This window comes from Rosa rugosa, chromosome 6 (assembly GCF_958449725.1).
Source record: "Rosa rugosa chromosome 6, drRosRugo1.1, whole genome shotgun sequence".
Classification (NCBI taxonomy): Eukaryota; Viridiplantae; Streptophyta; class Magnoliopsida; order Rosales; family Rosaceae; genus Rosa; species Rosa rugosa.
Window position 1 is genome coordinate 15,180,334 of NC_084825.1, and position 13,446 is coordinate 15,193,779.

General features: G+C 37.6%; 1 protein-coding gene and 1 long non-coding RNA gene across 10 annotated transcripts; one reads left to right on the top strand and one right to left on the bottom strand.

Moving 5' to 3' along the window:
- Window positions 1-1,024: 1,024 nt before the first annotated feature.
- On the top strand, window positions 1,025-5,217 carry LOC133717609 (uncharacterized). Of its 4 annotated transcripts, none has more exons than XR_009849805.1 (4): window positions 1,025-2,027; window positions 2,426-2,808; window positions 3,266-3,394; window positions 3,964-5,217. It is a non-coding gene; the product is annotated as an uncharacterized LOC133717609 (long non-coding RNA). The 4 variants fall into 4 exon arrangements; XR_009849804.1 differs by having other exon boundaries at window positions 2,439-2,808; XR_009849806.1 differs by lacking the exon at window positions 1,025-2,027 and having other exon boundaries at window positions 2,253-2,542; window positions 2,720-2,808.
- Window positions 5,218-7,833: 2,616 nt separating this feature from the next.
- On the bottom strand, window positions 7,834-12,984 carry LOC133717275 (uncharacterized). 6 transcript variants are annotated; one of them, XM_062143961.1, is made up of 6 exons: window positions 11,627-12,984; window positions 10,697-11,195; window positions 9,296-9,409; window positions 8,897-8,965; window positions 8,701-8,796; window positions 7,834-8,617 (listed from the first exon to the last, which is right to left on the bottom strand). In XM_062143961.1, the coding sequence occupies exons 1-2, from the start codon at window positions 12,914-12,916 to the stop codon at window positions 11,091-11,093; spliced, it is 1,395 nt and encodes a 464-aa protein (XP_061999945.1). In that variant the 5' UTR covers window positions 12,917-12,984; the 3' UTR covers window positions 7,834-8,617; window positions 8,701-8,796; window positions 8,897-8,965; window positions 9,296-9,409; window positions 10,697-11,090. The 6 variants fall into 6 exon arrangements, with proteins under 6 accessions (XP_061999945.1, XP_061999944.1, XP_061999940.1 ...); XM_062143960.1 differs by having other exon boundaries at window positions 9,296-9,971; XM_062143956.1 differs by having other exon boundaries at window positions 9,765-11,195.
- Window positions 12,985-13,446: the final 462 nt, after the last annotated feature.

Here is a 13,446-nt window from a genome sequence, read left to right on the forward strand (position 1 = left end):
AAATCTGAAAGCTAGTAGAGGTAATGCATTGCATAATCAATTTAACCAAAGAATGAGGAAATTGAGCTTCATAAAGCACCATCTCAATAAAATTCCAACTAAGCCTGTCATAGGCTTTAGATAAATCAACTTTCCAAGCAAAGAAACCCAGCTTTCCACAAGACTTTTTAAGCTTAAAAAGCATCTCTTGAGCAATCATGACATTATCAGAAATATGTCTTCCAGGAATGTAGCTAACCTGATTAGGGCTGATTAAATGCTGCATCAAAGGTTTGATTCTAGCCACAATAATTTTAGAGATCACCTTGTAAATGGTAGTGCACAGACTAATAGGTCTGAAATTAGCCATATGCTGTGGTCCATCAATCTTGGGGATAAGAGAGATAATTGTGTGGTTGAGGCCAGGAGGAATTGAGCTGGATTTGAAGGCATCACAAACAATTTTAAAAATTTCACAATAGTACATTTGCCAATGATGCTGATAAAAGATGGCAGGAAAGCCAACATAACCAGGAGCCTTAAGACCACCAATTGAAAAGAGAGAGTCTGGCCTTGACTTCCAGTAGAGTAATAGGCCTGCAAATGCTATCCAGCTTAACTGGTCAATATGAGGAAATAACCAAGGAATTAGGAATCTAATATCATCAGAGCAATGTTGAGAAAAAATATCAATGAGGAAATCAACGACAATCTTTTTCATCGACTCAGAGTCAGTAAACCAGTTACCATTGCTGTCAAAAAGGCCTTCAATTTTATTTCTTCTTCTTCTAACAAGAGTAGTAAGATGGAAGAACCTAGTGTTTATTCTGTCACCATCATGAAGCCATTTGTCTTTGATTTTTGTCTCCAGAACATGTTTTCTTGATCTCTGAGAACTTCATATTCTTGGATGAGATCAGCCTCAAGATTAATCAGGAAAGGGTTTTCAAACCTGTCTCTTGCCTTTTGTATTCCCCTAATTCTGGCTAGGAGTCTCTTCTTCTTTTGAATTAGATGGCCAAACACATCTCTGTTCCACTTACACTACTAGAAATCTGTTCATAGACATCACATGTTTTAAATCGGTCAGACTTGCCCACGATGTAAAAAAGTAATCTAACATCGTTTTACGAAAATACCGATTTAAATGTATGTCATTAACACCAGTTCTTAAAATGACCGGTGTTAAAAGTTTAGTTCGAAAATTTGCGGGAACCTATTTTTGCAAAAAAACGCTAAGTTTTTAAGTGAAATGAAGAAGCGGGGACTAAAACTCAAAACTTTCACACTTAGAAAAAAAATTGCGCCCAAATAGAAACAGATGGAAAACCCTAATGTTACTCTCCCTCGACCTCCTTCATTCTGAACTCCTCCCAAACTAGATCTCCTCCCAAACTCGACCTCCATTCTGGACCCTAAGCTCACTCGAACTCGCCGCCATTCTGGAGCTCCTCATTGCTTCCTTCATCTCCCTCTCTCTCCCTCCCTAGTTTCACAGGTAGCTAGCTCACACAAATCGAGCCATGGCTCCTCCCAGTATTCTCGGTCCTCCCGAGTTCCACAAACCCTCACCCACCACCACCGCTCCGCGCGCCACCCCAACCCAAATCCAAACCCGACTCCAAACCCACCACCGGCGAATCCTTCGTGGACCTGATGGTGGCGAATTTCAACGACGTCGGAACCAAGCACGACCTCCCAATGGGCCTGACGGAGAACGACTCTGCCACGTTTCTCTCCACCGGCAACCCCTGCCTCGATCTCTTCTTCCACGTCATCCCAAACACTCCAGGCGACTACCTCACGTCCTCACCGATGGGACTCCAATGGTGGCCAGTGTCGTGTCACTGGATTCTTCCTTTATCGCAATCACTTCATCTTCTTCACCTTCATATTCTTCTTCGTTTTTAACGAAACTAAGGCACGCGCCGAGTCTGTGACTTTGTTTTGCAGTCACGCCCTTGAGTGGGAAGAAGCACATGGCTCACACAATTGCTCACATCACTCTCGGCCTCACTCAGATTTCTTCTGTCTTTGAAGCCCCAAAGGTTTTGCTCTGCTCCGTTTCGCTGAAATATTTGGAATTTTAAAATTGCTTGGCATGTATGTGTTATTTGTATAGAGATTTTGTTATCTGGATTAGTTTTTGGTGTTAATTTTAGGAAAATAAAAATCTAATCTAGAACTACTTTGTAGTTGTTCATGATTGCTCTTATTAGTTGTTTGATTGATCTTGAGCTTTATATATGTAAAGGATCGATCTATTTTGCTGTGGTGATTCGATTTTTGTGTTTATGTGATTAACTTTTGTGGAATTGAAGCTATACATAATATGTGAGCAATTTGATTTGATTGTAACTGGATTTCGTTGTGTGATGTATTGATTTGATTGTGATTTATGAAGCTCACTAGCAGAAGAGGCCTCAAACATTGCTTCCTTATATAGTGATGTTCTACAGGTAGAGGTTCTGGGCTGTTGGTTGGGCTGATTGGGAAAAGGTGAAGTTTTCAAAGGTTGAATTGCTCCCAAAAGGCTTGGAAATCCGGACTGAAGTTTTCAAAGGTGAACTTTTTTATTTTTTGCGTATCTTGAACGAGGTTGAGTATGTTATACTGTTTCCACTCAATATTTGGAGTGCGAAATCTTGCCAATGTTCTCACACCTGGTTCATTTTAGCTTTACTATTGCCATTTTGGTGGGCCATACTTGTAATTTTTATGTTGATTGAGTTATATCTAGTATTGCTATGTGCTTGCTTCCTCGAAGGCTTGGAAATCCGGTTTCAATTGCTCGCAACAGGATTGGAAATCTGGTTTCTTTCACAGAAGGTATGGCCTTCAGCAATATTAGTTGCTCTGTTTTTTATTTTCCTCCAGTTCAATATTGCATGTAAAATCCTTTTCTGAACTCAACCATGCTTTGTTCTTTATTTATTCAACTCTTAAACTAAGGAGATATATCATTTGTGTTTATCTACTGGATGTGTGGTTGTAAATAGCATCATGGTCTCAGAGTTTACTGCATGATTATTTTTATTTGTTGTAAATAGGATCATGGTCTGAAAGTTACACATTTTGTTGAAAGAAGTTATTGTGCGTTTGTACTATTCTAACTTGCATCAGTTAGGATTACGAGGTTTAGGGAAATTGATATCAAAGAGGTGCCAACTTTTGCAAAAGGATCAGATTTCTCATTATTCATTGCACATGCTGAGATTAGTATAAACCTTGTGAGTGTGCTATTTCACTTTGTTCTCTATGATTGATGATATGTTTAAACTTACAGATTTTCCTCTGCTGAACTTGCTACGAGGACTGGTATAATCTAGGTGGTTTTCAGGTAGGAGGTGGGATCAATTCAGATAATTCTTTGCAATACATAGAAGAAGGGGCTACCCACGTCATTGTCACTTCTGTGAGTTCTGTTTTTCTCCTCTTCTAAAATTGAAAAACCATGTATATTTCTTAGAACAATTAATATCAGGAAAACATTTTCTAAAACTTGTCATGGTTTTCTTGCAGTATGTATTTAATAATGGCCAAAACCTTGAAAGGCTTAAAGATCTTGTTCGTGTTGTTGGAAAAGAAAGGCTTGTTTTAGACCTTAGCTGTAGAAAGAGGGTATGAAGTTATCCAGAATTATACGTCTTATGTCCTTCATTTGTTCACTTTCTTTACGAGGCTAAGCAGCCTCATTAGACTACGTATTCTTGAGCAGTTTTAATTATTGCCTTTGAAATATCAGTTTATTAAAACTCAGATCATATTATGAATGCTAGAACACAGTGGACGAGTTTTGCAGCAAGCTACTGGAACTATTGTATTTTTTTTTTTTTAAGCATTTTCAAGTACCATGTTTAATATATAATAGGCTTTTGTGCTTTAGCCTAATAAGCAACTGTCACACATTCGCCATCTCATTAATTTATTCAAGCCCCTCTTTTATTCGTTGGCCTTAATGTGTATCTGGTCTTTTATGTGCAGGAAGGTAAATATGCAATTGTCACAGATAGATGGCAAAAGTTCAGTGACGTGTATCTTGACAAGGAAATATTAGACTTCATTGCCAAGTATGCAGACGAGTTTCTGGTACATGGTGTCGATGTGGAAGGGAAAAAGTAAGTCATTTTTATTGCCATACATGTTTCTTTACACAATACATATGCTTACATAAGTGCGGCAGAAATATAGATATTTAAATAAATGCTCATGAAAACCATTTCCTTGTGCGAGTCTTTTTTTATATTTTGTCTGTTTCTTTATATGGTCACACTCTTTTTGTTGTTATCAAGAAAACATATTTTACCAATAAATTAGAATAGTTGAGGAAATTTGGTGGATTCCCGAATTATAAATTACTACTGATTTTACTACTGTTCAGAACATAGTGTATATGTTCTTTGGTTTACCAAGAGTCGAAGTAGTTTAGATTGAAAAGATTTGGCTTATTGCTGCTTTTTCCGTTAGTTTTAGGCAGTGTTTGGTGAGACTTCTTCTGATAATCAACTAGCAGAAGAACATATGTATAGCTGGTTTGACTTTTGAAGATGATCCAGTCGATAAAAGTGAAAAGCTGGAACGAGATGGGAAACAATGGGTTGATATGTGCTCTTCAAGGTGTTATGTACCCAGAGTGCATGATAATGTCCTGCTGCAAAAGTGGCTATGTGAGAATAATACAAAACGTTTTCTTTAGCATAATTTACCCCAACCTAACACTGGCTGACCTGAATAAAGAACTGTTCAGTAATTGGTGCTAGGGTAGGTATTCACAATCTGGTCAGTTCAAGTGTGTTTATTATACAAATAAATAAAAGCACATTTATGTAGATTATGTTAAATTTCTACTTGTTTCTGACTATATCAGGAGCTCAGTTAAGGCCCTGGAAGTCTCTCATTTTGCTAGTTACTGATGTCACTGAAAACATGTGCATATAAGTATACCATTTTTCTTGTGCTCCTTGAATCCTGTTTTCTTTTTCTTTTTCTTTTTATGGAGAAGAGTGCTCCTTGAATCCTTAAGCCTGATACTCTTAACTTTCATTTTATCTTGTGCTTTACAGATTATGAAAATAATGTTTCTGAATACAGGGTTTGTGCATCTGGCTTCTGTTATCCTTATTCTTATCTTTTCCCATCAAGTTCTTTATATGGGCAGTTTTATTATACTGTTTTCCTATGATACATCATAACTGCTTCTTGGAGTTGTTGTGATAGTGTTTTTTTTTTTTTTTTTTTTTCTTTTTCTCTTTTTTTCTTTTCTCTGTGATAGCTTCTCTGAGCGTTTGTATAATTCGCTAGTATGTGATTTTCATTGTTATATCAAGAATCAGTTCAAATTGGAGCTAGTCTTATGGTTGCTCAGAATTATACTGAAATGTTCAACCAATGATACTTAAATTCAAATAATAAGTGATGCATTTTGAAATCCACAATCAGAAATTACGCAAGCATATATATTTGGCTGATTGTAAAGTTGCTCAAATGACATGGCATGTTAGCATTCTTCTTGTAGTTTGTCCCCTAAGTAGTGGTAAAATTAACAATAGCATTCTGCTGCCTATCAATGTTACTGCAGATCACTATCTTCTCTTTGATTTTCCAACACCAGGAATATTATCATGAAACTCATAAAGAAGTTAAACCTCAAGTTATGATTATATTCTTCTTTTGTGATATTGTTGCTTTGACCATTCACCATGACCATGAATGATTGATGTGCCTTCTGCTCTTCATTTGGTTGGCTTCCTGATTTTCTGCAGTTGGCTGCAACGCATTTAGTTGATGCCCATATATGCAGTGACGTTGCAAAGTATGTTACTGCATTTCTTCTTTTTTATCAACCATGATACATATGGAGCTCCCACACATAAATGTCTTCTCTAAGATTGATTTGATACATAACTATGGAAGCTAGGTAATGGCTGCAGCTGTCTTCCCTTTTTTTTCTTTTTCCCTTTGCTTACACATGACTTGCAATGTAACTGTGTGGAAAGGTGATATGGGATTATGGGGTTTTGCTGCATTTGGAAAACGAGTTTGCTTGCAATTTCATGTCTTTGCTTTTGACACAGGTACTTGCATGAACTTCTTACTCAAAGAGATGAATTTGACACCATTGCTTTGTTGATCCGGCATCTACATATAATTGTCAAAGAGACGACTTTGTACGTATTGAAGTGGCTGATTATATACAGAGTTTGGCTACCAACATGATTTTGAGTAAGACTAGTTTTTGCTTTGAAGCAAAGTTTGGTGTTGAACTTTTGTAGTTGGTTGCTAATATGTTTATAGGCTAGCCTTTGTAGGTTTTGGGGTTTTATTTTGTGAATTATGTAGAATCATGAATGAAGATGAGAAAATTAATGGAAAGCCCCAATTTTTGAATGATGAGAATGTATTTCAAAATATTTTCCCACCACCAGCAGCTAGATGATTATTTGCACATCATTCTTATATATATGAACTGATGTATATAAATGGGGAACAAAACAATAATGACAGAAAATGATGTCAATTCAGAGATTAGAAATCAGTACCTAAAACTGGACTGATGTCTCATGAATATCAACATATCGAAATGTCACCCCAAAATCGATGTACACAAAATCAATGCACATCGATATCTAAACACCAGACCGTTATCTAGTGTCAACGTACAAATCAGCTGTTATAAAGTAAACCGATTTACCATGAAATACAGGACATCGGTTTTGAAAAATAGAAATGATGTCTACAAAACTACTAGACATCGTTTCAACTAACGAAAAGCGATGTTCCTAGTAACATAAAACATCATTCTTAATAGATTAACTGATGTTGCCTAAAGGTACATACATCGTTCTCTGGAGAATAAGACGGCAAGATGCACGTAAAAATGGACACGAACAAACAAATTTTTTTAGAGACTGATGTCTACGAGTGTATTAGACATCATTTCTGAAATTGTAATCGATTTAAATGTTCACTTAGGTATTGTTCGAGATATACTTTATTAAGCATAAAATGTGAAAATATGAAGAATTAGACATACCTAACATACAAAAATATGATGATTATAACGATTATACATCGATTTGTTTTTTAGAATCGATGTTGGTTGTTGTCTGGGACATCGGTTAAAAACGCGCTTATACTGATGTCTATATCTTTCTCTACACCCACTAAGACATCGGTCGAAAATTAGTTTAACATCGGTTCTGGGCCGATGTCTATGAACAAAATTCTAGTAGTGTTAGAAAGAGCTATAGCAAGAGCTTTGACTTTGGAAGAGAAATCACCAGTCAAAGAACTCAAAGTATTGGACACAAAATCAACATAACTCTCATGTGAGAACCACATAGCTTGGAAGCAAAAAGGGGTAGTCTCCCTATTCACAAAGTTGTTAGAGAATAATTGCATGATAATAGGACAATGATCCACTACTAGAATTTTGGCCTTAAACATCGGCCAGAAACCGATGTTAAAAAAAAATCTACCAATGTCTTAGTGGGTGATGTTAAAGATCATGAAAAAAAACATCAGTTTTTAGCCGATGTTAAAAATAACTCTAGACATCAGTTTCTTATAAGGTCCCGATGTATAAAATGACTCCAGACATCGGTTGGTTTATAAAAAATTGATTTTGTTTCCTATTGTGACATCATTTTATATAAGAAACTGATTTATATATCAGTATTAGACATATGTTCTATAGATAGAACTGATGTTCTTGGTCATTTATGACATCAGTTTGTTATATCAATTTGTTGAGTTTTCGTTCTTTTTGCTTCAATTTCTAGTTTAAAAGTGATTTGCTTCTTATGTGCATAAATCAATTTCTTCACTAGAAAATTATCACAATGAGAATACAAGTGGTAACCAAAAGAAAATTCTCATTTCTGATAAAAAGAGTACAAAGCGTAGGGAGAAGGGGACATATGGCCTAAACTTCTCCATATACAAAACAAAAGGCTTGCAAATAAGTAACAGTCATTGTATACCATTCCATAAGCAATGTCATCTTTGCACTACTTTCTACAGAACAAAAATAAAAATGAGATTAAGTTATACCGAGCTATCCACTTCCACACAGGTGAATTTGGAATCTTCTAGATCCATACCTTCTCATCACTGATTACATGGACACTCTCACATCAATTGACTGCAGACGACCAAACTCTTAATCAGAAAACAAGAAAGATTACAGGGACATCTGGCAGAGGTGGTGCTGTCTTGGAGATGAGTAAACTGTGGTTACTGACACCAGCTATCCCTTGAGTTTCCAAGAATTCTATATGGGCTTGTAAAGTCTCTTCCCTGCAGTAAATAGTAGAATCGCAAAACAACTGAATGAATATAGTTCAAACTATCAAAACTCATTTTCAATATGAACCCGTAATAATAAAACCATAACCCCATACACAATAGCCTAGGAAACATTTTTTGAACCAAAATCTATCACAACCAGAATAATATTGCAAATTTTATGAGTGCGTCTAAGATTTTTGCTATTTTAGGTGAGAATCTATAATTTTGTATAACGGTTATAAGTGAGAATCATACAGCTAAGGTCTAAGGCAATGGAAAATTAATATTGGTTTACCTAGTCTATGTTTGCTATTTGCCTACCAAATTTGGTAACAAAACACAAGATAATCTGAAAAAAAAAAAAAAAACACATTAGGAAATGGGGATTTTAATCATAAAGATGTCATAGCTACATATCATAAATGTTGGTACATTGTGTGCTGCTGATCATGCTCCTCATTTAGCTGCTTCTGAGTAAGGGAACCATCAAAACCTTGTTGTGGGAGATTGAAAAGGTTCACGAAGATCCTGAAAAGTTAAAAAATAGCATTATAGAACCCGGTCTTTGTCTAGTGGTAGGGATCTTTACAGTAGCTATAGAACCAATTACAACTTTGTAAGCATTTACCTGTTGACTAAAGTACCGAATCTGCTCTTTTTGCTCAGTTGCAGTTCTAAACAAACCCCCTTTGTAAATCTAACAATACAATTTGATGAGTTAATCCAATGTTGTTATACATAATCTTTTCAAAATATGAAGTAGAATGGATCCACACATGCTATAGAATAAACTGAAACAGGCAAAAAACCAGCCAAGATAGCACAGCAAAGCAGAAGGGCAAGAATGTTTGTTGTGTCAAACACAGAGACAAAAAGCATTTAAGTGATCAGATATAAATTGAAAATTTCACAACTTCCATTTGCAGCAATCTACAGAGACCCCAGGCCCCAAAGTTAATAATCTAAGAAATGGAAAATACTATATATACCCACTCAGTATAAATACAGGGAAAAAGCAATCTGTTACCTGTTTTCTGTATATCTTTTCTTCAACAGTCGCACAAGTCATTAATCTATATACAATGACCTTATTCTGCCCATGATAATTCGATATGCACGATCCACACTCTAGCTATCAGTACTGCAAATATAAGAAACATAGCATAAACCACAAATTAGACCATTATATTATTGTTAAACTAAATACCTGCGATGGATGAACTTGGCTTCCTGTAACATACTGAATAGCAGAGTAAGCATACTGTGATACAAATATTAACAAACTGATTTTATATTCAAATCTCGTTATTTGGGAGCTAGGCTAGGCTAAGTCCAGGGCTAGAGACAGAAGCAAAGAGAGGAAAAGCCGCACATGAATTAAGATCCCGAAGAGAAAGTGTAGATTCAAAGATCGGGGACTGGAAACAGAGAACAAGGTATATTTAAGAGATCGAATTGGCAGTGAATCGAACCAAAAAAGGCATCGGTTGACTTACAACATTGCCGAGACCGACGACGTTGAGGAATTGAGGAGCGGCGAGAGGAGGCGGTAGAGTTTTCGTCAACGTCTTCGTCGGCGAGGATGGCCTGGCCTTAACGCATCGAGTCTGACAGTTGCAACAACTCTTCAATCGCCTCCATGGTTGAAGTAGATCAAAGGAGATCTGAGGGAGGGGGCGGTGGATCTGACGGTGGGGGAAACCCTAGAAATTGGAGATCTCTGAGTAGGGGAATTGGGGATTGAGAGAGCGAAACTACAAAGAAGGAAAAATCTTGATAATTGGATGTTCATTTCTTTTCTGAGGCAAGCCAAAATCAAATCCTCAATCCTACTCTGTAAGAGCCTTCTGATACTCATTAAGTTACATGAATACTTAAATGGGCAAGCCAACACCATGTACCACACAAAGCAAGAACTGATGCACAAATAAGAATCTTCTTCTTCCTCTTCTCCCAGTCAGCAGTCTTTTTCTCAGACTACTGGTACCTATAGTTATGGCAGAACCTTTAATTTTAGTTTACACTGTTATAGCTTTTGCTATAAAAGAAAATTACCTTGCCTGCAAGCATGACTCCCAACAAGATTACTTGCAAGCTTGGGTCCAAACACAATAACTCAGTGCCTTACCTACTTAACTGCATGTATACTCTGTATAGATAGTGGCACACGCATCCTACAAATTTCACACACAAGACTATGAACTACACTGGAAATAGATATCACTGGTCCTCTTAGACTTAAAACAGTGGAACTCAAATCCAGTTACAGCTTCAACTCTTGAACCCTATCAATACCCATCTTACCTACTTATAACCGAAAATCAGGTAAAACAGAACTCAACTAGCACAAGACTCCAAACATTAATGCAAATATAATTTTCTTCTGAGTGTGTGCCACTTAATTACGACTTGAGAATGAACAAATTACCTTCCATGCACCACTTCTCAGTATACAAAGTTTCATACGTATACCATGATGTAAGAAGAGAACTACACCAGAAGGCACCAGGAAACCTGGCCAACCCCACTGTAAACCAAGCCAACTCGAGCGGTTCCACTGCGAACTTGATATCAGAATCTCCAACCTGTAATCACTGTTATTGTAAATAAGGCATTCTCCCACTTGTCTCCAATTCCTTTGTACTGCAATATTATCCTCCTAACTTAAAACTGGCACTCTGTGATTCTCTGTCCTTGCAAAATAATTGCAACTCCGAAGTCATATATACAAACTTTCCTTACAGATCCTTCCAAATGGAGATGCCTTCACTTCTTTGATACACATGCTGAACAAAAAGTTCCAAATCTTGTTTGATCAAAGCTTAAACAATGCCGATAACTAAACAACTCTGATGGCACAAGTTAAAGCCGTTTGAATCTTGGATATGCAAATGACTGCTCACAACACAGTCACAATTAATCCCATCCTGCAAGATCACATAACTGATGGATATACATAATATTTCCTTCATAGTTGAATAATCAAATATTTCCACAACTTATGAGCAAGGAAAATCATATTTCATTAAGGCACAGATAGTTTTATTGCTAAAATAAAACAACCATATTGCACCTAGATTAAAATAAACTGCCACTACCACTGCATAAAAACAATGCAAATTACAGCTCGTCTCGACAGCAATTCTTCTTGGGCATACGATACTTGTAACATCACGCAACCAAATCAGGAGAAGGAAAATAATATTATCATTGAGTGAAACGATTATCTGTCTATCTGATAAAGGAGAATACACAATACAAATACAGACCGCTAAATTATTCTAATTCTAAGACCCTCTGCTTCCAGAATCATATCTTAAGCAATGGAACAAACTTATTACAGCAGAAAGCAACCAACCGTAAAAGGTAGAGGAAAAGTGGATGGGTTGGTCTGGAATTCGAAGGTGCGAGGAGTCATGAATTGGAGAGTGAAACAATTCTTCTCGTCCCTGTCCACCTTAGTGATATCAACTTGAAATTGAAACGGTATCGCAACCCCCCGCTTCTTATGAGTCCCGGGCTTATAGTCAGGTCCTTCACCATAAGGAAGGTTGAATTGGGTGATAAGAATGCAGGCTTTCTGACCTCCTATGTGGACAAAATGACAGCCTGCTGCCGAACCCAATTCATAAGGCCACCATGGCAGCTTCAAATAACCAATCTGTGCAATGGATTCCTGACCTTCCTCCAAGGAAAAAAGATAAACTCCCAGCCGCCACGTATCATGAATATAAGCAAACATGATCTTCTTCTTGTCATCATGGTGCTCCGGCAGGTCCAGGACAAAAGCTTTGCCCATAAAAGGAAAAGGGCCGCCGCCACACATAGTAGGGACTAGTCTCCATTCTGTGTCTGGGTGCGCCACGTCAAAGCAGAACACCGGACATTTGTCATGGGACACAAACATCTTGGTGCCGGCAATTGCATAAAAGAAGGAAGTATGAGAGTCATATGGAGATCTGGGTTGGAAAAATGGAGGTTGGGGCAAACCCTTCCACAGGCCTATTTTAGGGTCAAATACCTCGAATGATGGAGGCTCAGCGATCAGCTTATAGGAAAGAGCGTACACTTTCCCGCCCAGCTCCACCATCATAGGGAAAAATTTCCCTGTCTGTAAAGTCGCATCCATCTTCCTGAAAACATTGTCATGAACCTCGAAGGCATGAACATCTCTATTCCAGAGTTCACAACTTAATGGCGGAAATCTGTGACCGGAACCCAAGCTGGGGCTCACGCCACCGGCGAAAATGATTTGGGAGCCGAAAACAGCACAACCAACAAAATCGGGAACATCTTCCCCGGCCTTATAAGCCACTTGCCGCAATTGCAATTCTTCATCGTCGGAGGATAACAAGTCGGATAATTTGATGGTACGAACAACAATAGCGACGCTCCCACCCTCGCGTTGTTCAACGAAACATATGTAGAGTGACTTCTTAGCCTCCTCCTCCTCCAGCTTCAACTTCTTCGTTGTCTTCTTCACCTTCTCTGATACTCTTATTTTCTTCTTCTTCTCCTTCTTCATCACGCATCCATCACACCTGTGCTTCTTATGCTTCTGAAGAGGGCAGTAATGCCGAACCAGACGATGCCTTCTTTCTTCGCCATCGCTGGCTTTGGCTAAGTTGAGACATTTTTTGGGGGACATAGACGAGTGAGTCTCTTTCGGGTTTTTTTTTTTCTCTCTGTTTCCGTTGCGTTTGAGTTATGAGATGAGACCAGATGAGCTGATGGTTTCGGCCTTTTTTTAATGTATTTATAGTAGGATTCTTCTGAAACTCATTCGTATCTATCCGGATGTTGTTCGGATTAGTATTAAGAATTGGGCTCGAATTAGGTTTGGTACCCACTCAACTCGATTGCGGGCTTGACGTAACATAGAAACCTCAGCAGGCCCACATTTCTGAAGTTTAGCAAATTATCACTACCTACACTTTTAGTCCAGAATTTTCCATTAGGAGACCTGTTTTCCTGAATTCCCCTGCAATAGTGCGCAAGGCCCATGCGCCAATTTCAATCTTTTGCGGTTGGATTCCTTCCGTTTTTGAATTAATTATGTTAACGAATAAATTATAAAACTACTCTTGTGTTTTGGATAATGTGTATTGACACTGCTGAATGTCAATAGCATTATGAATAATTATCTTTTGATGCTATTGTTTTCTTTTGAGTACAAGG

What these genes read in the sequence shown, in the direction of transcription:
- LOC133717275 (XM_062143961.1), bottom strand. Translation starts at nt 12,916, where the DNA reads ATGTCCCCCAAAAAATGTCTCAACTTAGCCAAAGCCAGCGATGGCGAA. An exon ending in CTTTTCCTCTACCTTTTACG is followed by an intron (nt 11,196 to 11,626) that starts GTTGGTTGCTTT and finishes GTGATCTTGCAG; the next exon opens with GATGGGATTAATTGTGACTG.